This window comes from Dasypus novemcinctus, chromosome X (genome assembly GCF_030445035.2).
Source record: "Dasypus novemcinctus isolate mDasNov1 chromosome X, mDasNov1.1.hap2, whole genome shotgun sequence".
Lineage (NCBI taxonomy): Eukaryota > Metazoa > Chordata > Mammalia > Cingulata > Dasypodidae > Dasypus > Dasypus novemcinctus.
In genome coordinates, this window is record NC_080704.1 from 22,220,848 (window position 1) to 22,248,512 (window position 27,665).

At 42.7% G+C, this 27,665-nt stretch overlaps 1 protein-coding gene across 4 annotated transcripts in view; it reads right to left on the minus strand.

Moving 5' to 3' along the window:
• Nucleotides 1–27,665, minus strand: part of SH3KBP1 (SH3 domain containing kinase binding protein 1) — a 388,056-nt gene that overhangs the window by 130,187 nt on the left and 230,204 nt on the right. For all 4 annotated transcript variants that reach the window (XM_058292032.2, XM_058292030.2, XM_058292029.2 and 1 more), the window contains one exon: nt 8,709–8,784. In XM_058292032.2, coding sequence (XP_058148015.1) covers nt 8,709–8,784 — 76 coding nt within the window. The remainder of the gene's footprint in view (nt 1–8,708; nt 8,785–27,665) is intronic.

A 27,665-nucleotide genomic window follows, 5' to 3' on the forward strand; every position in this document is an offset into this window, starting at 1 on the left:
CTGGGAAGTTGCCTTGTAACCTACGCAATGAGAACACGTTAGTAAGAAATACTATTAGATCTTGAAAATGTTTCATGGGACCATTTTGTCTTAAGTTCACAATTTCCCTATAAGCTGGGGAGGGCAGTGTTCCTTTGCCTTTTTTTCCCCAACAGCTGTAATGAAGTATAATTCCTATGCCATGAAATTCACTTATTTGAAGTGTACAGTTTGATGAGTTTTAATAAAATTATACAGTTGTATGTTCATCAGCATAATACAGTTTTAGAAGTCTTCCACATCACCCCAGCTAAGGTTAATGAGTGCGGCATTAGACATAGAATTATCTGGAAAGTGCCAGAAAAGGGGAAATTTTAACTACCGTCTCCATAAAGCATCATGTCTCACCCCTTTTTGGGTGTCCAGCACCTGACACAGAGCTCCTGCCCAATGTCTCTTGACAATCCCCAAGTGACACCTATAAGCTGGAGGAACATTTGAATGGCAGCAAGGTAGGAGGAGAGGATTCTGGTCCAGGAGTCAGGGCATTAGAGACTGGGCTCTGGGCCCAGCTGGGCATTACCGAGCACATGCTCTTAGGCAATCACCTTGCAGCTGGGAACCTCAGCGTCCTCATCTGAAAAATGAGGGGCCAGACAAGGAGGGGCAAGACAGGAGCTTGGTTACCTTCCAAACTTTCTTTAGAACAGCAAAACACTTTTAGCTAATGCAAACTCCAATATAAAACCACTAAAACCAGCACTGCTCTGGTTAAATTGGAGAGTATGGCTGTCCCATCTCCCATCCAGGTCCTCAAAAACACCTCAGTGAAACTCAGGAGGCATGATCTAAGTTCCTGCCAGTTCTCCTGCTTGAAGACTCTCATCAAGGGCACTATAACCCAGAACAGGGGAGTGGATGTAGCTCAGTGGTCGAGAGCCTGCCTCCCATGTACAAAGTCCTGGGTTCAATCCCTGGTACCTCCTAAAAAAAAAACCACCAAAACCAAAAAAAAATAAACCAGAACACCTGACCCAAAATGTCAACCATTAGCCTCACAACTAAATTTATCATGATACATTTTAAATGAAGTTTTCACTTAGAAGGCATCTGGGCCCTAATTCAGCAGTACTGGAAAATAAAAACATTATGTTGGTTTGGATGCATCAACGGTTTTAGGATTCTCAAAAACAAATGTATATGCAGAAAAGAAAATTACTCACTCTGAGACTGTGATTGTAATTTTACAGTATATGAAACAAAGATGTTCCCTACTTCAAGTCAAACATTAATTAAGCCACCACTATGAGAAAGATATTATCAGAGCCTCCGACATACAAGTAGTTCCAATTGGCCTCTTGTGCCCTCACAAGGAAGTGGCAATCTAATACCTGGAGAAAGGCAAGGAGAGAGTAATGGCAAGAAGAAAAGGCAAACACATGAAATAACTGTAACAGACTACTGTTCTGGTGTTTCAGAGAAAGGCAAGATTACACTAAGATGAGGGCTCACAAAAGAAGAGACACTTGATAGGGCCTGAAAGAAAAGTAAAATCCTAAACCCTTTTTGGATGTAGGAAGATTATAAATTTTTAAATGAGTAGCAGATAGAGATGGAGAGAAAGGGAATGAAATTAATTTTCAAAGGCAGGCATTTTCCATCTATTCATCAATTAGATGAATCTAAGTAGTCTGAGATTGAATACGAGTGAATACACACACATGGAAAGAAGAAAAGGCACTATTAATCCTGTGATTGAGATTATTTTGTCTATTTTTCTTTAGAACGATTTTTAAAACCTAATGAATTAGCATAAGACTGAAATCCTAACTCAGTTCTTAAGCTTTTTTGTCTTGGAGTCTTTTAAGATTCTGATAAAAAGTAATGGCTCCGTCTTCCCAGAAAACACATACAAACACACACACGTTCAAACACGCAGAGGAAACGCATACAGTATCAGCAGATTCAAGGAGCCTGAAGCCCTGGCATGGTGCCCCTGTGCTAATGACTGGCTTTTGAATTTTAAGAAACTTGTTACATTAAAGCCACCAAGAAGTCCAGTTATGATTCACCCCCACACCCCAACTTATTTCAGTATCTAAACTTGGAGAAATATGAGATTAAAAACAGACTTTAAGGATTTGAACTCATATGCCCATGTCACATGACTCCCCCTTTGGCTGGTTTTATAATCCATTCATATAAAAAACAAACCAAAACCAAAACAACCCTCAGCTAAAATATAAAATAAAAGCAGAATAAATATATTACTAAGCAGATCTCTCTCTCTCTCTCACTCTCTCTCTCACACACACACATACACACACCCAAGGGAATAACATTAAATCCAGGGCAACTCTATGAGCTCGGTGTTATGATACAAAGATCAAAACTTCATGTGTCATAGACTTTGGGAGGCAACTTTCCAGGGTTTTCAGCAGGGAAGAAACGTACCAGGTCACACTCGGAACCAGCAGTTGTCTTTTCCTTTGGGACACTTGAACAACAGTATCGAGCTTAATAAAGTCTACTTTCACCAACATCGTAATTCTCAATTCTTTCTTTAAACTGACAAAGCAGTGAGCAGAAAACATGGATCAAATTGGATGTGCCCAAATTCCCAGGCCCGAGAATGAGTGAGCAAAACCACCCAGGCTGGAAAATGAGGATACGAGAGTTCCCAGGTGTTTACTATGACACTGAGGACAAAAGCAACATAAGGGAGCTGACCCTTCTTTCTCCTATTTAAATATGTGGAGAGAAAGTGAAAATGAAGTCAGACTGAGAAGGTAAAAACCGACTCTGCCATTCTTCAGGCTGGGATAAGAGACACAGATGGAGCCAGCCACAGAGGAAGGGAAACACGATTTCTCCCAAGATGAGCTGCATCTGTCAAGGTGTCGTAACACCCCTTTCTTACTCCTTGAGTGACTCCTGCTTTCTTACTCACCGAGAAAGTCTGTCCTCTAAAACTGACAGAGGCTTTGCTTTTTAAAGTTCTAGCAGTAAAACGAAATCTTGCCCAGAGAAATGAAGTCCCTTTGATGCAGAGAGACAGCTTTGATTTCCAACCCAAACGCAAGCCTCCAGATCAGGGGTTTCTGGACACAACACTGCACACCGCAACTTGGTAGTTTCCAAAGACACAGGACCTGGGTCCACTTCCAAGTGCAGATCTGGGGCTGACCCCCTTACACACAGCCCTGCTTTGCTGTGAGCCAATCAAAACACTGCTTCATTTCTATTCCACCAAATTCCACTCTTCCTCAAAATCTAGAACTACTCCTTTTTCTTTGGTGAAACACCCCATGGTTCCTCTGGTGTACAATCTCCCTCGCTGCAATGAGCCAATAAACCTGACTTTGTCAGACGACAGGTTTGTCCCTGGTGCTCTTGGGCTGACTGGACTAGAGAGTGGCTAGAAGGAATGAAGGGACTGTCAAGTCCCAAAGAAACACTGGCAACCACTACCTACTCTGAAACTAGAAATAGGCTCAACGATCCACAAATGCAAGCTTAGAAAAGGGGTCCCATGGTTAACACTAAGCTTTTAAAGGACCCTGTCCAATATAGAGCCCGATGTATTATAAACCACCTCTGCTCATTTGCTCAACCACCATTTATCATATGCCTGCTAAGTCCATGGCACGTTTCTAGGCTGTATGGTGGGTACAGAGCAGAAGATACAGCCTCGACTTCAAGGGACCAATGATGCAATTATAGCAACAAGGCGCGCTGTATTACTATTATAGAGAACAATTCCCAAGAAGCAGGTTGATGGACCAACAGGTGGTAGAAGTGCCCCTTATAAAGTGAGATGAGGTTAGGCAGGGACAGTTTAGCATTTGCACCACAGTTATAATTTATTCAGAAGCCTGATGTGTCCTTGTCCAACTTCTGTCAAGGATTTTTTTTCCCTAACCCACCTGGCTCAACTGGTCTTCTGAATCTATAAGACTAAACTATTTGCTCAGGAAGCTGCTTAAATGGCTGTATCTTTGGGCTATTTTTCTATCCCATGAGGCCACAAATCTGCATCAATTAGAATAAAAAGAGGAAAACTCCAGATGTGGTGAGCTGGAGGAACCTCGGGGCATTTCATTATGAACCTTCAGACAATTTTCCTCTTGTTACGAAAATTATGGCAATCTGTTCCCCAGCACATAAAAGCTTTTCTGAGGGGTAGGGGGTGGGGAGGGGTAAGGGATAATACTCATTTAAATAAATCCTGATCAGTTGAGTTTTACTTTCACTCAGAAAATACCAATTCTTGGGAACACTGAATCATCGCGTTTTATCCTGATGTGAGCTTGTATTTTCGCATGCTGAGGAGACAGCTGAGCAGGAAAGAGCTTCCCTCAGTACTGCCTGGCAATTTGTGTCATCGGTTTGCCTACCAACAAGAAGGAAGGTGGCTGCTCTTCTCCCATTTCTACCAGGTTTGCCCAGTTTCCTCCCACCTGAACACAGGTGTCGGCCTGAAATCCTGAAGAACTGAAATGCTCCAAATAGAGGGGGCTTTCTAAAGGCACTGGGCTCCTTATTGCACTCCTGGGAGAATGACTGCCCCAGAATTTGCTCTTTACAATGAAAGCCAGAGGAGTGCTGCCTGGCAGTGAGACTAAACTGCAGCAATTCTTGCCCTGGGGGTCCATGAAAAAGGCGTATTAAGAAACACCCCGCAAGGCATCTCTGACAATTCTTGCGAAGGTGAAAATTCTCCTTTCTGACCTGCTACCCAACTTACATGCATGCTCAAGTCTAGACCCAGTAGCACGTCTCACCTTCCTACCTAATGGTCACATCTTCCTTTGGTCTCTCCCATGCTGCCCCTCAATTTTCTGAATGCTGAACAGTTTACTCTGAATCTGAAAACTTTTAGAATGGAATCAGAGGATAAAGATGCTGGGAGCAATCTCAGGGGTGATCTTTAGCACAGCCCCCTGACTTCGCAGACAATGGAGACAAGGAAGAGGAAGACCAGAGAAATGAAATTATTTGCACAAGGTCACAGGGCTAGCAAGCAACAGAACTAGTCCTAGAATTCTGACTCTTGGGCCGAAACATACCACCCAGCCTCTGTTAAACCGTAGTCTTTTTGTTTTATTTTTAGAAGCAACATGATTTACTAAACATATACTATATTCTAGGGGTATAACAGTTAAAAAAAAAATAGATGCAGTGCCTGCTCACATAGAGCTAACATTCCAGTGGATGGAGATGGATAGTGAGGTTAAGGGGAAAAGAGAAATCAACTAGTGAGAAATACACTATCGAGAATTAAGAGTGATGTGCCTAGGGCCACTTAGATTGAGCGGGCAGAAAAGGCCTGTCCAAGGAAGGTAAGTCTAAGACAACCAGAAGAAACAAGCTACCCAAATAGCAGGATAGCTTTCCAGGAAGAGGAATCGCTATCACGAAGAGCCTAGTGTGAACATCAGAGTGTGTCTGAAGGAACCAAAGCAAGCTACCATGGCTGAAGTCATGGAGGAGGAGAGGAGAGTTGTGCATGGAGGTCAGAGACCTAAGAGCCAGGTCACTTGGCCTCCGGGGCCCATGGGAAAGGACGGTGGGATTTGAAGGGTAATAAAGGCCACCGGTGGGTTTTAAACAGGACGGTGAGGTGATCTGACTCACAGGTTTAAAAGATCCTTCTTGCTGCGGTGTGGAGAACGGATTGTAGTCAAGCAAAAATGTGCAGGCAGATCGGGCTATTTCAGTAGTCTAGGCCAGTGATGAAGGTGGTGAGGACTAGAGAGGAGTGATGTAGCTAGAAAGAAAGAGACCTGGTATATGTGTTGCAACTCGAGTGGAAAGGATTTATAGGTGAACTGAATAAAAACGTTGAAGAAAAATGAGGAATAAAACCTAGAAACCATAATCTTCATTCAACAACACTCCACCACCACCACCACCATGATGCTTCTGGAGGACAAAGATATTTGTAGGGATGAATGAGGCTTGGGATAGAGCCAGGGCTCTCCCACATGCTTAAGGCAGCCGAGCATCCAGAACTGTGTTAATTGCCAGGCCCAGGGAGCCGTTTTCAACCTCAGAATTCCTCTACAACTACAGTGTCCAATTTGGTAGCCACCAGACACATGTGGCTACTAAGCAGTTGCAATGTGGCTAGTCCAGCATGCTGTTGTAAAGTGTAAAATACACACTGGATTTCAAAGATTTTGCAGGATAAAAAAAGAATGAAAATATAGCATTGAATAAGTTTCATATTGATTACATATTGAAATGATAAGATTTTGGACAGGAGTTAAATGAAAAGTTATTATTAAAATTAATTTTAATGTGGCTGCTAGAGAATTTTTAATTACATTACATACAGGCCTCACCTAATATTTCTTGTGGACAGTGCTACTCTAAAACACACCAGTGCTTCCAAAAAGACTTGAGCTTCTTGTCTGCAGACATTACAGGGGGAAAAAGAAAGAGCAAGCATCTAAGACATACTCTTATCCTAAGGCCAGTTCCTGAGACCTAAAGATCAGTTACTTCGCCAGCCCCTCTTGCAGACCATCCTGTTTTGCGTCACATCCTACAAGTTCAAGGCTCGGATCCCTCTTGCTTGGCCTCCCCCCCAAAGCAACCAACAAGTTCCCCCAGTGCTTATTTACTCTGCATAGAGCTGACCAACCTACAGGAAATTTCCCTTTCCCTTCTCTTGAAACTCCTTCTCACTTTAAAAAAAAAAAAAAAGCTCTGCTTTCTACATTATTACTTCCAAAAATCAAGAACCAGGTTGGTGAAGGCCTCTGGTTTTCACCCATGCTCGAGGACACCTGTCCTAGGGACCACATTCCAGCGACCTTTGAGGTCTGATGCCCCTTCCCCTCTTCCTTCTCCTGCCTATCCCCCACGCCAGCCATCCAAACCACTTTTCTGAAAACCCTGATCATCTACAGAACTGTTAGTAACTAAAACTATGGAATGAGCGGTTTGAATGACAGGAAGGAAATGCTACTGTCCAACAAGAGAAATATTCTCAGAAGAGGTTTAATTTTCACTTCTTAAAAAAAAAAATTTTTTAGGACTCTTCAAGCATCTTTAAGATTTTCGTGCCTAAAGGTAGGCTTAGCTATAACCTGCACGAATAAACACAAGTCCAGTTTCTCCTGAAGAATATTTACACGTTCAGAACAATGTTTCTCCAAGTGCAGTCCCCAGACCCACAGCATCTCCTGGAAACCTGTCAGAAAACCACTTTTCAGGCTCTGCTCCAAACCTACTGACGCAGAAATTCTGGGAGTAGAGTCCAGCAACCTGCGTTTTAACCAGCCCTCCTGGGGAGTCTGATGCACACGCAAGTTTGAGAACCATGGGACTAGAGCATTAGACTCAAGGGCTTTCTGCCCACTCTTCTTGGTCAGACTATCCCCTCAGCAGACGGAAGACACGCAGACCTCACCTTGACCTTTCCCATTAACAGAGCTCTAGCACTGGCGTCGACCATCCATGAAGAGTATCTCAACAACCTGAATCACCATTTGTAGTCTGGCAAGTCCCACAGATTTCACTTTCCTACGCCTAAGGAAGTACTATTATTTACTCTCAGAATGACCTGTTTTGCACTGCAAAAGGAGTTCCTGGTACATCAGTCTGCATTAAATGAATAAATCTGTGCATGCCCTCATGCTGATCCTAACTAGGTATTAGATTTCTTCTCTCAGTCTTCGGCTTTCCAAACTAGATTAGCAGTCTGCCTACATTATCCACATATGGAAATCTGGAACAGAAAAAATAAAACAAAATCCCTAGAAGGAACTTGAAGTTGTTTGTTTCTGCGAAGAGAAACACTGGTGCCCGTCCAGAATGACCCAGTCGCTGGAGGAGGGACTCAGGGAATTGAAGGATTGCCAGATTTAGCATGTACAACTCCAGGATGCCCAGTTCAATGTGAATTCCAGATAAACAATGAATAATGTTTTCATCTAAGTGTGTCCCATGCAATATTTGTTCTTTATCTGAAATTCACATTGAACTGGCCATCCTGGATTTTATCCGGCGACTCTAGAATTGGGAATACTGACTTCTGGGAAGATTTGGGAGAGACAACTGCCTTCAAACACTTAAAAGGCTCTTAAAAGGAAAATGGGCCAATATTAATATAAACCCAGAGAAGAGAAGCCAGGGGTAAAAATGATAGGAAAAGCATGTTAACCTCAAAAGAAGAAGGGCATTTCTAAAAAGTTTGAGTTGTCCAATGATGGTGTGAGTGGTCCTGGTAACTGCGTGGTGGGGACATCGCTACCTCTGGAGCTACTCAAGCAGAGGTGTGCTGAGGATGCTTGGAGGAAGTCAGGGGCAGGCAGGACTGGTTGAGTTGTTGGGCTAAAGGAGATATTAGAGAAGGCCTCTCTAACCTGAAGCCTGTGAATCCCTAAACTGCTTGACTTGCTATTCTCTAGAATTTTCTGTCACCCAAACTATGGAAAGTACTCTGGATATATACAGATAAACCTTAGTTCTTACATGGGTGAGATAAATATGGCAGCAAAGAACCATGTCCCATAAAGGCAAAAATTCCAAGAAAATTCTGAATCAAACTTGTGCCTGTTCTACTCTAAGGACTCGAATTAAACACATTTGTATCCATTTTTTTTCTGATGTGTTTGAGAAAGCTATCATGATCACATAAGTATTTTCCAAAAGGATTTCAATTATTGGAAAGCCCTTAAGTGTTTTCAAATGTAGAATGGATAAATAAGGAAACTTACTCTTCGTCCTGCCATCCATTTCTGTTTTTGACGGCTCTTGAGTTGCTGCAGTTGCAGGTAACTTCTTCCCAACAGTCTGGGGAGGGGGGAAAAAGATGATTTTACTTATCAAAATGATTCTTTCCATTAAGAAAAGGAATAAAACCAAGATCATAAAGACAATATGCTCAAAACAAGTTCTAAAAACCAGATATGTACTTTTTTTCACTATTCTGTGTATTTCCTGACATTCTATAATAGTTTTTTAAAAAATTTATTTATTTCTCTCCCCTTCTCTCCCCCGCCCCAGTTGCTTGTTCTCTGTGTCTATTTGCTGCGTGTTCTTTGTCCGCTTCTGTTGTTGTCAGCGGCATGGGAATCTGTGTTTCTTTTGTTGCGTCATCTTGTTGCATCAGCTCTCCAGGAATGGGGCGCCATTCCTGGGCAGGCTGCACTTTCTTTCATGCTGGGCGGCTCTCCTTACGGGGCGCACTCCTTGCGCATGGGGCTCCCCTACCCGGGGACATCCCTGCATGGCAGGGCATTCCTTGCGCGCATCAGCACTGTGCATGGGCCAGCTCCACACGGGTCAAGGAGGCCCAGGATTTGAACCGCAGACCTCCCATGTGGTAGACGGACACCCGAACCACTGGGCCAAATCCACTTCCCTTATAATAGTTTTGAACCTCAATGACAGACAAGTTGGAAAACTAAGTAAAGAGGGCTTTGTCCTTGTTATTACTGAGTATCTTTTATTCCTTTTCTTCCTTGATGTTCATATTAAAAGTTAATTATTGGGGAGTGGATGTGGCTCAAGTGGTTGAGCGCCTGCTTCCCACATGGGAGGTCCCGGGTTCAGTTCCCGATGCCTCCTAAAAACAAAAACAAACAACAAGCAAAACAAACAAGAAAACCAACTCAGGGATGGGAAGCAGATTTGGCTCAAATGATAAGAGCATCTGCCTACCACATGGGAGGTCCAGGGTTCAAACCCAGGGTCTCCTGACCTGTGTGGTGAGTTGGCCCATGCAAGGAGTACCCTGCCATGCAGGGGTGCCCCCTGCATAGGGGAGCCCCATACTCAAGGAGCACGTCCCATAAGGAGAGCTGCCCTGCATGAAAAAAAGTGCAGCCTGCCCAGAAGTGGTGCCACACACATGGAGAGCTGATGCAGCAAGATGACACAACAAAAAGGGACACAGATTCCCAGTGCCACTGACAAGAATGCAAGCGGACACAGGAGAACACACAGTGAATGGACACAGAGAGCAGACAACCGGGTGGGGGGCAGCAGTAGGGGGAGAGAAATAAATCTTTAAAAACCAAAAAAACCAACTCCAGGGAGCCAATGTGGCTCAGTGGTTGAGTGCTAGGTTCCCACTTACGAGGTCCCAGGTTCAATCCCCACCCCCAGTACCTCCACACACAAAAAAGGTTAATTATTTTTAGCAGAGAAGACAGGCCCATTTCCCCTCATTCAATGAGAAGCTGAGGTAGTGACTAACCCTCTGGAGCCAGAGCACCTGGCCCACGGAGGTGCTCAAAAGTATCCGCAGGGGAGTGGCTATAGCTCAGTGAAATAGCGCCTGCTTCCCATGTACGAGGTCCTGAGTTCAATCCCCAGAACCTCCTAAAAACAAAAGTACCCGCAGACTGGAAGAATAGAAATAAGAGAGAAGGAATAGAAAGAAGCAAGGACGGGATAAAGATATGGAGGGCCAGGAGGACAGATGGACAGGCAGAAGCCAGGGTGCCCAGGGCAACTGAGCTTTCCTGTGCCTTCTAGCAGCCACCTACAATTCAGTGGAGCCCACCGGTCACAAGTGAATACACTCATGTCCTCTGGGGCAGGTCCCGCTGCCCTGAAGGTGAAAACAAATAGGGCCAGCAGCTGGCGTCTTCAAACACTCTAGGGCTCTGAAAAAGTTCACCTCCTCAGATTCTAGGCTTCTATTTACTACTCAGAAGAAAAAAAGGAAACAAAAAGCTTATGAGTGTATTTTGAGTTCATTTTCTTTCCTTCATTTCTTTCATATGTAGCTAATCCCATTATGGTTCACTATTTATCACTCACCATCCACACAGAAGACTGCGCCGTTGTCTCTGTCTAACGTTGTTCCTGATAACACAGGCAACTTGGGGAAGGGGGGGACGGAGGGAGGGATGGAGGGAACCAGTGGTTCCAAAAGTGATGCCTGTTCTCACCCCTCTCCTTTGTTACTACGTTGTGTAATCATGATTAATGCCTGAAAAAAAGATCTAGTGACACCACAGAAACTGCTGTCAAAACCAAATTGCTGGGTAAATTAACCTGCCCAACAATGAACAGTTTCGCCAGTGAGAAATCCCCAAACATATGTGCCCCTTGCACACATGAAGAGAGATCAACCACATAGGTAAAAATTGGCATGGTGGAGTTTTTCTTCAAATAAAACTGATTCACTACAGTTTTTAATTTGAAAAAGTTCTTCATGCCTCAAATGTAGAAACTAACATTAAGTATAAATAAATCACAGAAAGAGGATAAGCTAAATCAAATCCTCAGCGCTTCATAAATTTTTGAAAACATTTGTAACAGAGAGCCTTTACATTTTATATGGTGACATTTTTATTTAGTGCTGCAAGGCACTCTATACTGGATTAAAAAAATGAAACCCCCCTCCAAAAATATTTTGCCCTTCAACTGCTGCTAAGTACTCAAATGAATAACATTTCATAACTGCAAGCAAACATCAGGTTGAAAAAAATGTTTGATGTTATTCTGCCGTAAGGTAGAATTTGATGAAAAGCTGTTCTCAGGATTAGCTTGAAAAATTGGGTATTGACAGTAAAGATAGAAGCTCTCAAAGTGTCATTCACATGCCTTCTCACACTTCTAACAGCTCTCCACCAATATCTGTTTTTTCCTTTTGGGGACCAGAATAAAGCATCCTCATGGCTAATGCATCAGGAAGAAGAAATAAAAACAGCATGTACTTTGTATTACCGACAGTGGAGAAGTACACTGGGAAATGCAATAGAAAGCACCTTTCCCAAGCCAAACTTTGTTTGCGTTCCTGAAAAACATGAGACATCCAGTGGGTTGAGCTTCAAAGCCAGATGACTTCTTTTAGAGAAACCTTAGAGAAACCATCAAGAGTTGTATATTCTTGTAACTTACCCTTATTTGGTAACAAAATTAAGTTCATCCATCATCTCTGATGGTCCGGTTTATCAGTCCATCTAAGCTAAGAGACATCAAGAAAGGCTACCTGCTGAATACACTTCCATCTCTACAGGAAGACATGAAAAAGCCAAGGGTAATCTGTTGGGTTTCCCTGATGTTTCAGAAAATCCAGTACAATGGACTCTGAGTAGATCCCAGCTACAGAGGTGATGGTGAAGCTGCCACCGGCCCATCTTCTTGGGGGGAGGGGTGCGGGAACTTTAATTCCTTCCCTCTTTTTCTTGGGCTACGATTAAAAGTCAAGAGGAAGGCTAGTTCCTCCTCTTCCTCCCTGGACCTCCAGGGTTTCCAGAGGTGGAAGCTGCCCAGGGGTTTCTCTCTGCTCTAAGACCTCACTCTGGAGAAGTGTGGGCCTTGGGCCGGCAGCACCTGAAAACTTGCCAGTCAAGCAAATTCCCAGACTTGATTCCAATCTTTTGGAATCAGAAACTCTGGGGATGGTGCTCAGTAATGTGTGTTTGAACAGAATCTCTCGGAGCCTTGGATACACACGCAAGTTTGAGAACCACTGACCAGGCTGCAGTGGGCATTCTATTAGGATGAATCATATCTTCCTGGACCAAAAAGTTAGATGCCTATTCTCATACCTAGGCAAATTATAAGACATCTTTTCACTCTCCTCTTCTTTTTTTTTTCTCTCCCTCCTTCCACTTAACTCCTTCCACCTTCTTTCTTCTCACTCGTATTAAGAACTTGATATTATCTAGGAACTTCAGTTGACTACAGCAGTCAATGTGACATCACTGAGGAAAGACCCTTCACTACAAGAGTCCTGAAAGCGGCGGCAGACTTGGCCCAGTGGTTAGGGCATCCGTCTACCACATGGGAGGTCTGCGGTTCAAACCCCGGGCCTCCATGACCCGTGTGGAGCTGGTCCATGCACAGTGCTGATGCGTGCAAAGAGTGCCCTGCCATGCAGGGGTGTCCCCCGCGTAGGGGAGCCCCACGCGCAAGGAGTGCGCCCCGTAAGGAGAGCCGCCCATCACAAAAGAAAGTGCAGCCTGCCCAGGAATGGCACCACACACACGGAGAGCTGACACAAGATGACGCAACAAAAAGAAACACAGATTCCCGAGCTGTTGACAACAACAGAAGTGGACAAAGAAGAACACACAGCAAATAAACACAGAGAACAGACAACTGGGGTAGGGAAGAGAAATAAATAAATAAATAAATCTTTAGAGTACCGAAAGGAAGGGTGGATGGACCAACAGAGAGGCAGATGGCTTTGAACCAAAAATGGAAGGCTGCATCTAGCTGCCCTGGGCTCAGACTCTCTCCAAGGCCAGGTGGGCAAACTCCCATGACTGGACTAACCTTCAGGGACAGCAAAGCCCTGCTGCTCCCTCCCACTGGTCCTGACTTCTGGTGTTTTCCACACTAACAGATATCTAGCAACTGGTCCCTGCTAACAGCCTGCAGGGTTCCCCATCATGTCCACCAACCCCTCTCCCATACCTTTCCAAACATCCCCAGGTGAGAACCAGTAGGCCCAAGGCAGTCCCACCCCTGCCCTTCTTCTGGATACGAGGACGACGACAAAGCACAGGGGAACACAGCTTTCCCGCCAGTCATCCCCCCTACCTCTGCAAACACCTTGGGTCCACTGGGCAGGAAACGAACGCAATCCCACATTTTAAAGGGCACAGATGGTGAAAGCCACGTCTAGCTCCAGTACACACACAGGTCACATAGAATCAAATGGCAGCGACAATGTCGGTCTTTTAAGTGGACAGAAAAACTGGGGACTCATACTTGTCTACCATGCACCTAACAGAGGCAGCAAAGGATGCCATGCAGAAGATGATTCAGCCAGGACAGGCACTGGCCATGCACCCGGGAGCTGAGCTAACACTGCACAGGACACAGCTCATTCACCTTCTACAAGAGCTGCTCGCAGGCCCATTTTCCATGTGCCACCTGCAGAAGAGGCTTTCAGGGGCTCTCCTCCATAGCCCAGGCCGACACTGCCTCTTCCTCTCTGTACTGTGACTGAGAAGCTAGTATATGCATCCATATGCATCCAGCTCCTCTGCCAAACTCAAAAAGCAGTGCTTGGTCTGGCAAGGATGGATGTCTATAGCCAAGAACTCTACAAACAGATCGTGGCTACGGAGAGACTTCAACACCCAGTGATCAGCAAGTTGGTGGCAAGCCTCATCCCTCCCAATCTCCATGGAAAACCTGATTTTTATAATAAGTAACTCAGAAAACTCATTCCTTCGAACATTTAACAGCAGAAGCCCCTGCCCCTTTAGCTCTCTTGCAAAAGTATCAAAGCAGTGTTTTGGGTGGCTTCTGTGGAATGCGACAACACAGCATCCACACAGAACATTGTCATGGGATTCTGTGAGGGGAACAAGTCATTTTTTCTTTTCTGTGCCAAAATGAAGAAACCAGTGTTTTTAGGAAATGAGATCCAGTCCAGTGGAATCCAGATCCCTGATGAGTAATGTTTCTGTCTCTGTTTGTGATGACTGGAGCTTGACACCAGGATCCTGCTCAAATCAACAGTATTCAAATCACTCCTGTGACTATTCGAATTCCGATGTGGACCTCTTTGGGTATAAAAAGTTTCTTCTGATAGAGCCATTCTAAGGAGAAGAAAGTCTGTAAGGCTCCTCTCCAAGAACACCACGCGCTACTCCTTCATCGCAGAGGCAACCGTGTTCGACGGGCCAGGGCAGGAGGGAGAGAGTTCCTGGTAGGCCAGGCTTTCTGATGACTATTCTAGAAGGTGGCATGGGTCTAAGAAGCCACATGGAGATGTTACTCAAGTGCTCATGCAAAACTAAACACAAGAGGGGGATTTTAAAACAGTTGGCAAAACAAAACGAACGGCTCTTTGAAGGCATTCCTCTCACAACAGATATCCTGACACTACTGACCCCTTTCTGTTTGTGTTCAGATGCGTCAGGGCCCACTTGACGGGAGGCAGAAAAGCAGAGGAGGCGGCAGCGGGTGCCAGCCGGCGTTCCCAAGGCTGACCCAGCAATACGTGGGGGTTCTCCAGACCGGGATGTTGAGGTGGGCCCAGCACTTGCGCCGGGTTCTCCCCAATCCCATTCACAAACAGGATGTGGGGAGAGAGACAGAAACAGGAGACAGCGAAGAGAGGTGGCACAGAACAGTACCTACATGCGACCATTTCCACGGCCTTTCAGTTTTCTTCCACCACCGGAACTCAGGAAGGCACACAGGCTGCTGCTCAAACTCACTGCACATTTCTTGTATTTATTTTTATCAGAGACACTTAAAAACATGCTCTTTTCATGAACACCTCTGAGGGATGGCATTAGCACAAGTATTCTTGGCTCTCATGAGGGAGCAGAGGAGCAGAGCAGAAGCCCCGTGAGCCAGCTCAAGTCAGAGCCAGAGCAGAAAGAGCACAAAGGAGCGACTTCACAAAGGCACGCCTTGTGCGCTTCCAACGGAAGCCTTTTCTCCTCGCTGTGAAATTTACATTAGCAACTGTCCATTCTCCCACATTTGGCCCAGCTTAAACTATTTGATGTCAACAGGAGATAGGCCAGAGCAAAAGAAAACTCAAATCTCTGCAAGTAAAATGTATGGTCCAGGAAAAGAAAAAAAATATTTTCTTAAATACGTAAAAACATATATTGCACACCTCCATTCCAGGGGCAGGAGTTTTCTTTTAAACACCTCACAGAGCACGATGTCAATTCCATCTGGCTCAAAGAAGCGGGCTTCACAGTCTGTGTTTAATCTTGGCGGTACGAAAGAATAAAATGTAAAATTGGTTGATAAAACTGGGCATAAGACTTGCAGTTATTCGTCGTCATGTTTATTTCCTTGGTTGTCTCAGAAAAGTTAGAGATAATTCAAATTATATTAAACCGCTTTGCCTGATGACAGTGGAAGATGTGGATGTATTCACAGATGTTTTAGAAGCAGTCATACCACATGTAGAAAGTTAACTGCCTCTTTCCCCTTCTCTTCAGAACTAGTGTCCTCCAAGTAAAAGGTCACTAACTGCTGAATGGAACTCGCAGTTTTAGAAATATCCGTTTGGCGCTTGACCTCGCATTAGCATCCCACCACAACACAACAGGTGAAATGAAAGCAGCCTGGAGAACCCCGTGGGCCTCTCTGCTGCTTAGGGACCCACTGTTCCAGAAGCTGCCACGCATCAGCTCTTCCCGACCTCATCCCTGGTGACAACACGTTGTCCAGGTCTGGCTGGGCCTCTACTGCCCCTGCCTTATCTCCTCTTGTTTCCCCACCCCCACCTCCAGTGACTTCCTGGTAGCCATGCAGCCACCCCATTCACCACACTTCTGGAGAATACCCCCTGCCTATGAACGGCCTGCTCCCTCCTCCCTCACTCCCTTACTTGCTCTCAAGTTCCATCCCGATTAAGATCACAAGATCCTCCCCCTTGGATAAGCCATTGTCACCCAGATATGTGAAGACAAACACGCCGGCGTGCAGAGAGACAGACAGCCAGACCAGTCTCTTGTCTTGCATTTATGTTCCAAAGTGTGTTCCCCAAGGTGCTCCACCAACCAATCAGAAGCCTGTTGCCATAATCTGGTAAATTTGGGCAACACTGAATACAAAATTCCATCAGTGCATAGTAGCATGCTAAAGGACCTGAGAAGTCAGGGAGTGACTGTTTAACTTTATCTCAGTATATTTCAAGCACATCTGACCACAGAATTCCTAATTCATGTGATACCTATTAATACATTGCAAAAATACAGAATAATTGGGTGAACGTAATCACTCCCCCTTCTGAATTCTCCATTCTTGCTCCTCCTCCCTGTCTCTCAGTCTCCCAACTTGAACTCAGCCTTAATTACCCTTTTACTGCACCTTGCCATATCTAACCCAGCAGCAAGGCTCCGCTCTCAGATGCGCCCCTTCCTCTTGGACCCCACACCCCAAGTCCCAGCCTAGAGCCTTGTACTATCACGGGTACTTTTTCAACAGTTTTCTAGATGAGGATCCTGCTCCCAGATTCAGTCTTCTTCATTTGAGCTCCCATAAGACTCAGTTTCTGAGCACCATTCATTCACCCCATGCTATACCTATGAAGGCACTCAGAAGACATACTGCTTCCTAATGGCTGTTCATGTAGACTCCCAAAGTCAAGAATTAATTTGAGGGTTTACTTCCCATTGCCTCACAATGGCTCTTTTCTTGCTGTGCTTTCCAGACTAACTGCAAACCTTCTCTGACTACAGAATACCTGGTCCCATCTCAGATGCTTCCATTAGGTTTTCCAGGATTACTCTTTCAATCTATCAATAAAAACTTTATCTATCATTCTACTGAACATGTATATATAGTCTGTTTTCTATTTTTATATTATACACACACACACACAGACACATGTGCATGTATACCCAGCTCAGGAGTGAGGCGAATCTGAATATTTGAGCCCAATTCTATCATTTATCATTCACTTGAACTTCTGTCAGGATCTGATAATTTAGTTCATTTGTTTTTGTTTGCTTTTTTAATATCTCTGGAGATCACACCCTAAAAAAATTGCAAAGAACTATATAACAGTTCACACAAGGGATAGGATGCCTCTGTCAAAGCGAGACAACTTTCTGAAGGTTCAGTAGAGGCTTCCACTTATGCTGGGGAAATGCAGTGTTGACGATAGAATGAAAACCTACTTAAGCACTCATTGAGGTGGAGAATGTACAATCAGACAATATTAAAATTATAGATGGCAGCTCTCCAAATGCCTGACAGTATATGAAAACACGGTTTATATTTTACCCTCGACTGTTCCCAAGAGAGGAGGCCGCATGCTATTTTGTTGTAGGATCATCTTCACTGAGGATGAACAAGCCAAAGGAAATTTCCATTTCATATACCACTTTGCCAAAACATGATTAGCCATTATACTTTCAAAGACTATTTTCCAGTGTTATGACAGATAAAAGGATATCTTAAACCTTCCTTCTACCAGAGCACTAGTGTTATTTTTTTTTATTAACAATGCCTTCCTTTTAGACGCATGTGGGGGATTTAAGAAGAGCGCGGGTGAGGGAGAGAGGAGGATGGCGTGGCAGGCGTGAGTGGTACAGGGCCAGTTGGGGTTTTCTTCCTCAGTGCTTTAACAGCAAACATGCTGCCCACACGTGAACCGCGAGTCCTAATTTTCCTATAAAGTAGCTATATGACCCTGGACCACCCAATTAATCTCCTTAATTAACTTGTGAAGAGCCTTTCCAGATGTAAAACATTTGATTTCTTCAATCATGACACAATCCAGGCTCTTCTTACCTGGAGATGGCACCTCCTCTCCCGTTGTATTTGAATCCTGTCTCATCTTCAAGGTTCAACTAAAGTCCAGCCGGCCACATGACGTAACTTGCAGGAATGCTTTCCCCTGACATGCATCCCACATTTGCTAATGACATGTTTAAGTGTGTGAGATACTTGGGGGCATTTTATTCAGTTTTCCTTTATACTTCTAAAATGGAGGCTTGCTTACGTCACTTCTCCAGCCAGCCAGCCAGCCAGCAGATTTTTCTGGAACTACCAAGAGCCTTCACTTATGCTGTATGCTGGATATATAGAGATGAATAAGGCAGAGTCCTGGATCATATATATATGACTATATAAATATATATATATAATTATTTTTTATTAGAGAAGTTGTAGGTTTACGGAAAAAGCAGGCAGAGTGTACAAAGCGCCCATATACCTCCCCTATAAGTAACACCTTGCATTAGTGTGATACCTTTGTTACAACTGATCAAAGATTACTATAATTATATTATTAACTATAGTCCATAGTTCATATTAGGGTTCACTATTTGTGTTGTACAGTCCTATTTTTTTTTAGTTTTTATTCTAGTAACATATATAACCTAAAATTTCTTCTCTTAACCACATTCAAATATGTAATTCAGTGGTGTTAACTACATTCACAAAGTTCTGCTATCATCACCACATCCATTACCAAAATTTTTCCATCATCCTAAAGAGAAATTCTGTACCAACTAAGCATTAACTTCCCCTTCCCTACCCTGGCCCCAGCCACTGGTAACCCATACTCTAGTTTCTATGAATCCTGGATCTTTAACGAGTTCAAAATTTGCCAGTAGAGACAGACTCATTAACAGATCATCGCACTGCAAAGGGACAGACAGAACAAGGAAGAGAAAAAAGAAGCCATTAACAAATCTACACAGGGAGATAAGCCTCACAGCGTGAGGAGGCTTGAACTAAATTCTGAAGGGTGAATGGGAATTTGCCAGATGGAGAATGGGCAGAGGGTATTCTAGCTGAATAAGAGCAGAACAAAAGCAAGAGTGTGTGAAAGGGTGTCAGCCTCCAGGAAAACATCCTAGATGCCTCTCACTGGGATTTGCTCTCCCCTCCCCCAGTGCAGGCCACGGGGACTTCTAAGCACAAGGAGTGGTAGGTTATCAACTAGCCGAGTCAAGCGGTGAAGGAAGGAGAGCTGCTTAGGCCGGGAGGACAGAAAGGTAAGTTGGAGCCAAGGTGATACAGTTTGTGCTTTGTCTGAAGGGTAACTGGTAGTCATGAAAAGTAAGCAGAGGTGTGGGATGGCCAGATTTGTGACTGTAAGATGAATGATCTGGTGGCACTGTGAGGAAGGAAGAAGCAAAGACATGCAAGAGTCAAGGGGACCAATGAGGAATTTGCTACAATAATCCAACCGAGGCAGTGAAACTAAAGATGTACAAGAGGAAAGAGGTTTGCCTACCTAGCTATATTTCATAGACACCACAGGGATCAATCAATGATTGTGAACTGGTGTCAATATAGGTGGAGAATATTGCAAATTGTTATGTTCTTGAGTGCACATCTATGCCAATTAGGTGCAAAGGATAGCCATAAATTCAGACTCTGACTATAGAGTCAAAACAGACAGCTATGGAGGTTCAGCAAAGCAGCATAGAGAATCTGTCCTAATGTGATGCATCACAGTCAAAGTGTTTCTCAGGGCTCTGACGCTGGCGTGATAAAGTTTAGTGAGAAAATAATGGGCCTGAGATGGTTTTTGAACAGCTTACTGTTAAAACAGCAATCTACCATTTGAAAACTAAAACATTTTTTAAAACAGACATGTAAGAAGCTCTGACATGTATGAAAAAGCATCTTTCCAAACTGACAAATTTAAAGTAAACAGTTTAGTCAAATATGTCTCTAAACTTGTCTTGAGCTAGAGACAAAAATAGGAAATTTCCTTCTCCAAAAGAAATTTCCAGAGAAGCTTTTCTGTCTTTGAGAGTAGGGAAGGGCAATGAAATAGTTTCAACTAGAAAAGAGCTAATATTTGGAGCAATGTTTTGTTTTCAAGTACAACCGCTACTTAGAAGGCTTAAGGCAAACTCTGTTTTCCCATTAAGCTTCTTTGTGTCCAGGAATGTTGGCTGGTATGGTAAGAAATTGCTCACAAACCTTTGTTATCCTGATATTTGATATTCAACCACAAAATAAGCAGGGGTACGGATAGTATCTAATGAGATGATTTAGAGAAATGACTCAACTTTGTCAAGGAACTTTCCACCTCAGGACTGCCTGCCATATTCATTCACCTCGGTCTTAACTGAAGCACTCCCATTGCCAATGTAAAGATAACCCAGCACCTCCATAAAGACAACCAATCTCTAAACCTGACGAGTGCTAAAAAAGCTCCAGCTTTAATATTAATTCTTCACTCTCATTACCTGCTCCACAGATTTCCAAACAACACTTATTCCTTTTTGGTTTTTTTTAATCATCTGGGCTCCCCTCCTTAACAGAAAAAACAGAAGATGAAATTATACCAAAAGCTACTTAGGAAGGCTCTTAATGATATTATTTTCATATTTTGTTTCTATTAGAAAGAATGAGTTCATGTCACTTATTCCAAACAGGATCTTCCTAACTATACCCAGAGGTTCAAGTAGCCAGATGTTCTAGATGTACAGTGGAAGGCTTAGCAGGATGACCTGAGGTACTTCAAACATGGAGTTCCTCAAGGGGAAGTCAATTAAGTTGGGCACTAGAGTTACTAGTTACTATCACACATTCAACAACGAGGGGTGAACCCAAAATGTGGGCCTTCCATGAAAACATCCTAGAGGTCAACTGTTGGAATTTTCTCACCCCTCCCAAGTTCCTACTGACCTTTCTGTGAGTCTCCAGACCAGCACTCCCTCTCCTCTACCTTGTATTGGTGGCTATTTACCTATGTGTCTATTTAATTCACGGGAATGTTCAGCGCTGGAAGGCAAGGACTATTGTCTCGGTAAGCCCTGTACATTGAAGGTACTAAAGAGTCATAATTTACTTTAGTCAACAGTAAACTCAACAGTCATCAAAAAAGTTTGGATTTATGGAGAAAATACTCTGCATAATGCATTGTCTGGGTACCAGGGATATAACAATGAAGCAAATAACCCCCCTCCCACCCACGGTAGCATCTACAGTAAAGGTGAAGTTGGATTAAGTAGGAATAGTCTCTAAAAGCACGGATTTGCCAGCTGTGTGATCATGGGCAACTTACTTAACAGCTCAATACTTCAGCTTTCACACCTGAAGTGGAGACGATACCTCAAAGATTTTCAGGATTAAATGAAAAACTGTATATAAGGTGCTCAGCCATTATTACTCTTAACTGGATTTCAGGGAGTAAAAAAAAATCATGCTTCTTTATAAAATCTAGTTGCGAAGAATGATTGTTTCTATCACAACCGCTTTAAAAAAATTTTTTTTAATCCCCCCCTTGTGACTTTTTGCGTGCTGTCTGCTCTCTGTGTCCATTCGCTGCACGCTCTTCTGCATTTTTTGCTTGTCTACCCTTTTGTTGCATCACCCTGCTGAGCTGGCTCTCCGTGGCGTCTGCAGGCCTGGCAGCTCTCTGCAGCGTGCGGGCGAGCCTGCCTTCACAAGGAGGCCTCGGGACGTGAACCCAGAGCCTCTCATATGGTAGATGGGAGCCCAGCTAGTTGAGTCACAGCCGCTTCCCCACAACCGCTTTTTAAAACAACAGGTTCAATGCCCTGTTCATTTGTTCAGAGACTGGAGGGCAAGACACAACTTTTACAAGACAGTTGCACAGCAGAGGTGAGCTAGGAGGTAAGTGATCACTCAGGAGGAGGAGAAAGGAAGAAAAGTGACAGCCATCACCATACAGTCATTGCCTGGGAGGAAAAACAAGTAGGAAAAACGAAAAGGGCCAAAGCCGACAACCCACAGAGCTTTCAGGTCAGCAGCACTTTGTTGCGGGATGGAGCCCTACAGTGAGTGGCCAGAAGACCATCCAAGCAGCCCCTCCAGCACAGGTCCATGCCAACTGCTCCTGGCTGCACCCAAACTGTTATCTACTGTCAATGATGGAAAAACAACAAGGTGTGTATCTGGAAAACACAGCCTGTTGTGGGAGAACAGAAAGTTTTTTATTTAGAATCACGGTACTGAGGCAAACACACCACCACCATACAAAAGCGCCCAAAGCCATCTTTTGCAAACCTTGGCCTCCATTCAACAATGAAAGAAGTCCTACATCCCTAGGTCAAACAGATGCTCCTCCCCAAGGCAGTTAAGAAACGAGCCAAATGTGACCATAAACTCAGGTGGCCCTGACTTGTAAAGTCACTGGTGGAAATCTCCGATGGAATGTGAAAAGCTGAATTCACAGTGTTCTACCTGGAAGTGGCTGAGCCTCCTGCCACAGGCTGCTCTTGAAGGCTTCTTTCAGTATCAGGAAGGAAGGGAGAACTGGAATCCTGTTTGGATCCTATATACGGAATATATTAAATTCAACAAACTTTGAGGAATGCCTACCACTATGCAGCCCACAAGCCAAAAATGCTTTTCTATGTTATTTGAATTTTTATGTTGTCAGGAAAATGTTGTGTGCTCAGCTATAACATGAGGAGATTGAAATATAATGTTGACGGGAATCAGTACAACCACGAAATTCCAGTTTACCCAAGTCTTCTAGGTATCTTGATCCTTAAAACTGAACATTACATGGTCTTTTAAGGAGATGTTTTAAAAAGTCTGTAATAACATGGGCAATTTTATATAATTCGAAATGAAAAAAAAAACATACAAAGTTAGGCATGGGGAAAAAGTGGTGTGTGTGGTATGAGCTCAACCAGGTAAAAAAGTATGGTATACGAACTAAATACAAAGAACAAACACACAGGCTACTAGGAGATAGGGGAACTGAGAAGGGGTACTGATGTTTAATGTATGTAAAATTTTTAATTAGCTTGACTGTAAGAGTGTGGAAATGGATGACGTTGATGGTAACACATTATAGTAAGTAGAGCTAACATAGCTGGTTTATAAATGGGATTGTGGCTGAAAGGGGAAGTTTAGGAACATAAATGTCAATTGAAAGAAAGCTGGAGAATAGTTTAGGAACTGAGTAACAGTGTACCTGGCGGTGAATGAGGATTGTGGTTAATAGTACAAATATAAGAATGTTCTTTTATGAACTAGAACAAATGTCACTATTACAAGGTGCTAAGAATATGGTGACGCACAGGAAAAATGCAGTTAATGTACCTTATGGACTATAGTTAACAGCAATATTTTAATATGCTCGTATCAATGTCAAAGAAGTTACTATATCAATGCTAAGGGTCAATAATAGAGGGATATGGGATTTTTGTTGTTGTTGGATTAAGGAAAACATTTTAAAAATTTACTGAGGCGATGACTGCACAACTCTGTGATGAAAGTGAGAGTCACTGAGTGTACACTTTGGATGGAATGTACCAGGCATGGTACTGTATACCACAGTGAGCCATGTGGTAGAAGATGGACTGTGTTAACAGCACAAATATGAGAGTGTTCTCTTGTGAACTACAACAAATGTACAATACTAATACATGGCATTAATAATAGGGAGTGTATGGAAAAAGACACCAAACGTAAGCTCTGGACCACAGTTAGTGGTAATAGTCTGATGATGCCCTTTCCTAATCTGTAATAACTGTTCCACAACAATGGAAGGTGTTGGTGGAGGGGTGTTGTATAGGAATTCTGCACATTATGCATGATTGTTTTGTAAGCTCACAATTTCTCTAATAAAAAATATATAGTAGTAAAATAAAATTTTTTTAAACGTATGGTAACCTCTATCTCTCTTACTTCTTCCATCATCATGGTGTGTGCATTTGCTCCTATTCTCACGAGACTCTTATAATCAAGTGGTGTCTGGCCAAGAAAAAAAAATTGTCCCCAATGGTTTCAAATGAAAACTGTTAATAAAATCAGGTACGACTCCAAGAAGAGACATTCGAGACGAACCAAGCCGGGTCTGTAGGGAACCACACACGTGATGGTGCACATTTATGCTGTCTTTAAGGGGCCTAGCTTCTCGCCATATCAAGTTGAAATAGTCATCCTCAGCTGGACTTATTTTATTGGGAAAATAACTGTGTTTTCCTTTGTTTTTATGCTTCTGCCTAAATAAGGTGCTTCAGTAACAAATATGTGAGACCTTTCGTTTGGAAAAAAAATGCGTGGCAAAAGAACTGAAAGTAAATATTAAAAAAAAAGTTAGTGGTTGCCCCAGCACAATTAAATTATTGGCCCTATTTACTTTTTAAAATATACTTTCCAGTGTTTCTACAGTGACCAGTTATTACTTTTATAATCGGAAAAAAAATAATTTTTTAAGAAAATAATATATACTAACATCACTAAAAATGACAGCCTACCTTTCCACATTATTGATGTATTTCCACAAGGTCTCGTTTAATTTGCAACACCTAACTAGAAACCACATGCGGCTTTCAATAGTGTGTCATTATATTTCCTTTTCTAAGACATTAATAAAAGTGTTAAGTACCTCAGATGTAAAATGAGTCACGACAGTAATTCACAAGACACCACCCATATAGAACATTCCCTGCCATTTATCATCACCCTTTACTTATAGGTATTCATTAGTTCATATACTCGGTGACTAAGTAGATGATGTAATTTCCAATTAATGTTGTTCCAAATAAAGTACTGAGATGTTTTATCAAGTTTTTCTAAGTCAAAGAATATATTTCCTGCTGCCCTAATCAATCCCAAGAATTCCTTTTTGTATATCAGAAAGGGATTGAGAAAAAAGTCAATAATAACTTTGCAACTGTTTTCCATGTATGATTAAAGACCTTGCTTATAGATTCCTCATTGCCCAGTATTTGAAGACGTATTGATTTAAGGAGTGTGATCTGTTGCGTAGTGTACACAGCTTATTTTTTCTGTTTTCTAGTAGCTCTCCAATTCCACGCAAGTAAAAACTCTTTTTAAACAGATATCTAAGTAATTATTACAAACATGTTCTCGAATGGGAGAAAAACCATAGCATGATAGAAACCAGGCTGAAAAAGTTTAGATGTTTCATTTTTGCCCTGCTACACTTGAACAATTTATTTAAGTACATAATGTTAAAAACAACACGGATTTCACAAATATTTCCATTTCTCAGCTATTTGACAACTGTCCCCACTTGACATTATCATACTTTGATTTTGCTGACTTTTGGAAATCAAACAACCTTTTTTTATGGTTTCGAGTTTGGGGTGGGGGCAGATTGAATAGGAGGAATCTTTCGTTGAGCCATTTCTCATCTGCTGAAGCAAAAGTTCAATTCAGTCTGTACTTGGCTGTCATTCATAGTCATTCGTTCATTCATTTTAACTTCAGATTAATAGCAAGTCTGAGGAGGAAGAAAAGAGTCCTGTGTAGGCCATATATTCTTTTTAGGCTGCCTCAAATTTTAGGCGAATTATATTCTCCTCATGTGAGCAAATGGCAAGTCTTTTACTATTCATTTTGCATGCTGTCACTTTCCTGTGCTAAAATATTTCCCCATTCTCTTTTCCCTCTAAGGCACACAGACACCAAAGCACACAAAATAGGTGAGAAGAAAACTCCCAGAGAAAAACAAATACAAAATCACCTATTTTAATCGTGTGGTTTCTTCAGGGGCACTTTTTGTTATTTTTTTCAAAGGTAGATTTTGCTGTTTATTGGGGTAGGAGACAACACGCACAGTAAAATATCCCAAGTGGTGCATTCGGGGGTCTTGAGAAATTCCTGGTTCTTTTCTTTTATAATGGAGGATGTTCATTTCAATGTTCTCCACTTGTAAGCTCCTGAGAGCAGCAATTCCTCTTTGTGCCTTTCATAAAGACTTGCTACAGGCGCCACACAGAGAAAATACAATAGGAATTCACTGAAAATACTGACGGAGGAGAAATACCAGGAGCGGTATTTCTGGAGTTTATAACCCGTTCCCTATTTCTGAATTATTATATCTAATTTAACTCAGCCAGATGGGTTTCAGATGGTTACCCCATTTTATAGGGACTTTTGGTAAAAGATCTCCACATCCTCCACCATCAGGACAATAAAGAGTTTATCAGCCTTTAGCATTGGCCCCTTCTCCTTATTCCCAATCTGATCACCATGCCTCAAAATCAACGGGGCTTCCCTTTTTTTCAGCCATCCGTGGGACCAGAGAAGAACCATCAAAGTCCACATAGTTCTTCATTTCCTCGTGGACTCCGTTTAAGCTTTCTATCTTTTTCACAATGACTACCATTTATCCACAGCTCCTGACTTCCAGTTTCTGGACCATCTTCATTCACTGCCTTTTAGTCACCATCTCTTTATAGTCATTCGATTTCACAACAAGACAATCAAGCCACATTACAAGTTACATTTCATATAGTTTCTTGACTAAAGTCAGGGTTGAGCTATATACAAACAAATTGCTCTGTGGCCCCGTAAACCATTTTTATTACTTGGAAACTTAGTGATCCCTTCCCTGACCCAGCTGGATCTCTTTTGGCCTCTCACGAACTTTCTCAAGACCCTTTTCCACCTCTTATCCAGATTGTGTCTCCCCCCTTCTCATGCCTAATGACCTATGACTGAAGGCCCTGGTTGGAAAAATCACTGAAAATGAAAATTACACCAAACGCCAGAGATCCTATAACTCTTCAAAGGAAAGCCCATCAATTACATTCTGCTCACTGCTATCTTGCAATTTGAAACTTGATAATGGGAAATATATTACTTAGATTACTGTCAAGTCTGGGAATGGAGTTACCAGCTTCACAACATTGCAGCTGCTTCTGATCGGAAAAACAATAGTTATCTGTATTCCCATCACTTGAAAAACTAGGATTCTAAATTGTGAGTAAGTTTACTTTCTCTGCTTCTACCAATGCCTAAATCTGGAGGGTATACTGGGGTCTGAAGCTAAGGAAACTAAATCTAAAATTAGCCATATAAGATTAAGATATACGTGTATGTGTGTGTGTGTGTGTGTGTGTGTGTGTGTGTGTGTGTGTGTGTATGTGTATGGCATCTAGCTCTCCCAATGCAGTAAGTAAACAGTGCTAAGTGCTGTACCCAGATGAATATCTGGGCTACTCTTGGATCTAAATTCTTAATGCTGTACATCATACCTTGTCTTATTATCAACTTTGCTAATAGTCTAGAAAAGGTACCCAAGAAGTTTAAGAAAAACTGCTTCTACTAGAGAGAGAAAACGAGAAACCCAACGAAGAAGTCAAAACAAAAAGAACAGACTGAGCAGACGCGACCAAAACAAATAGAGCAAAACATATTAAAATCACTGGAGGGTGAAAATGTTTAGCGAGTGAAAGAAGAAAAACAAAAAAATGAGGCAGTAAATCCATCTTTACTGCTCCTAACTTCCTTATATTAAATGAGCAAAACAGAAATAGTTTCTTAAATGCTACAGACCCCCTATTTTTTACTTCAACTTT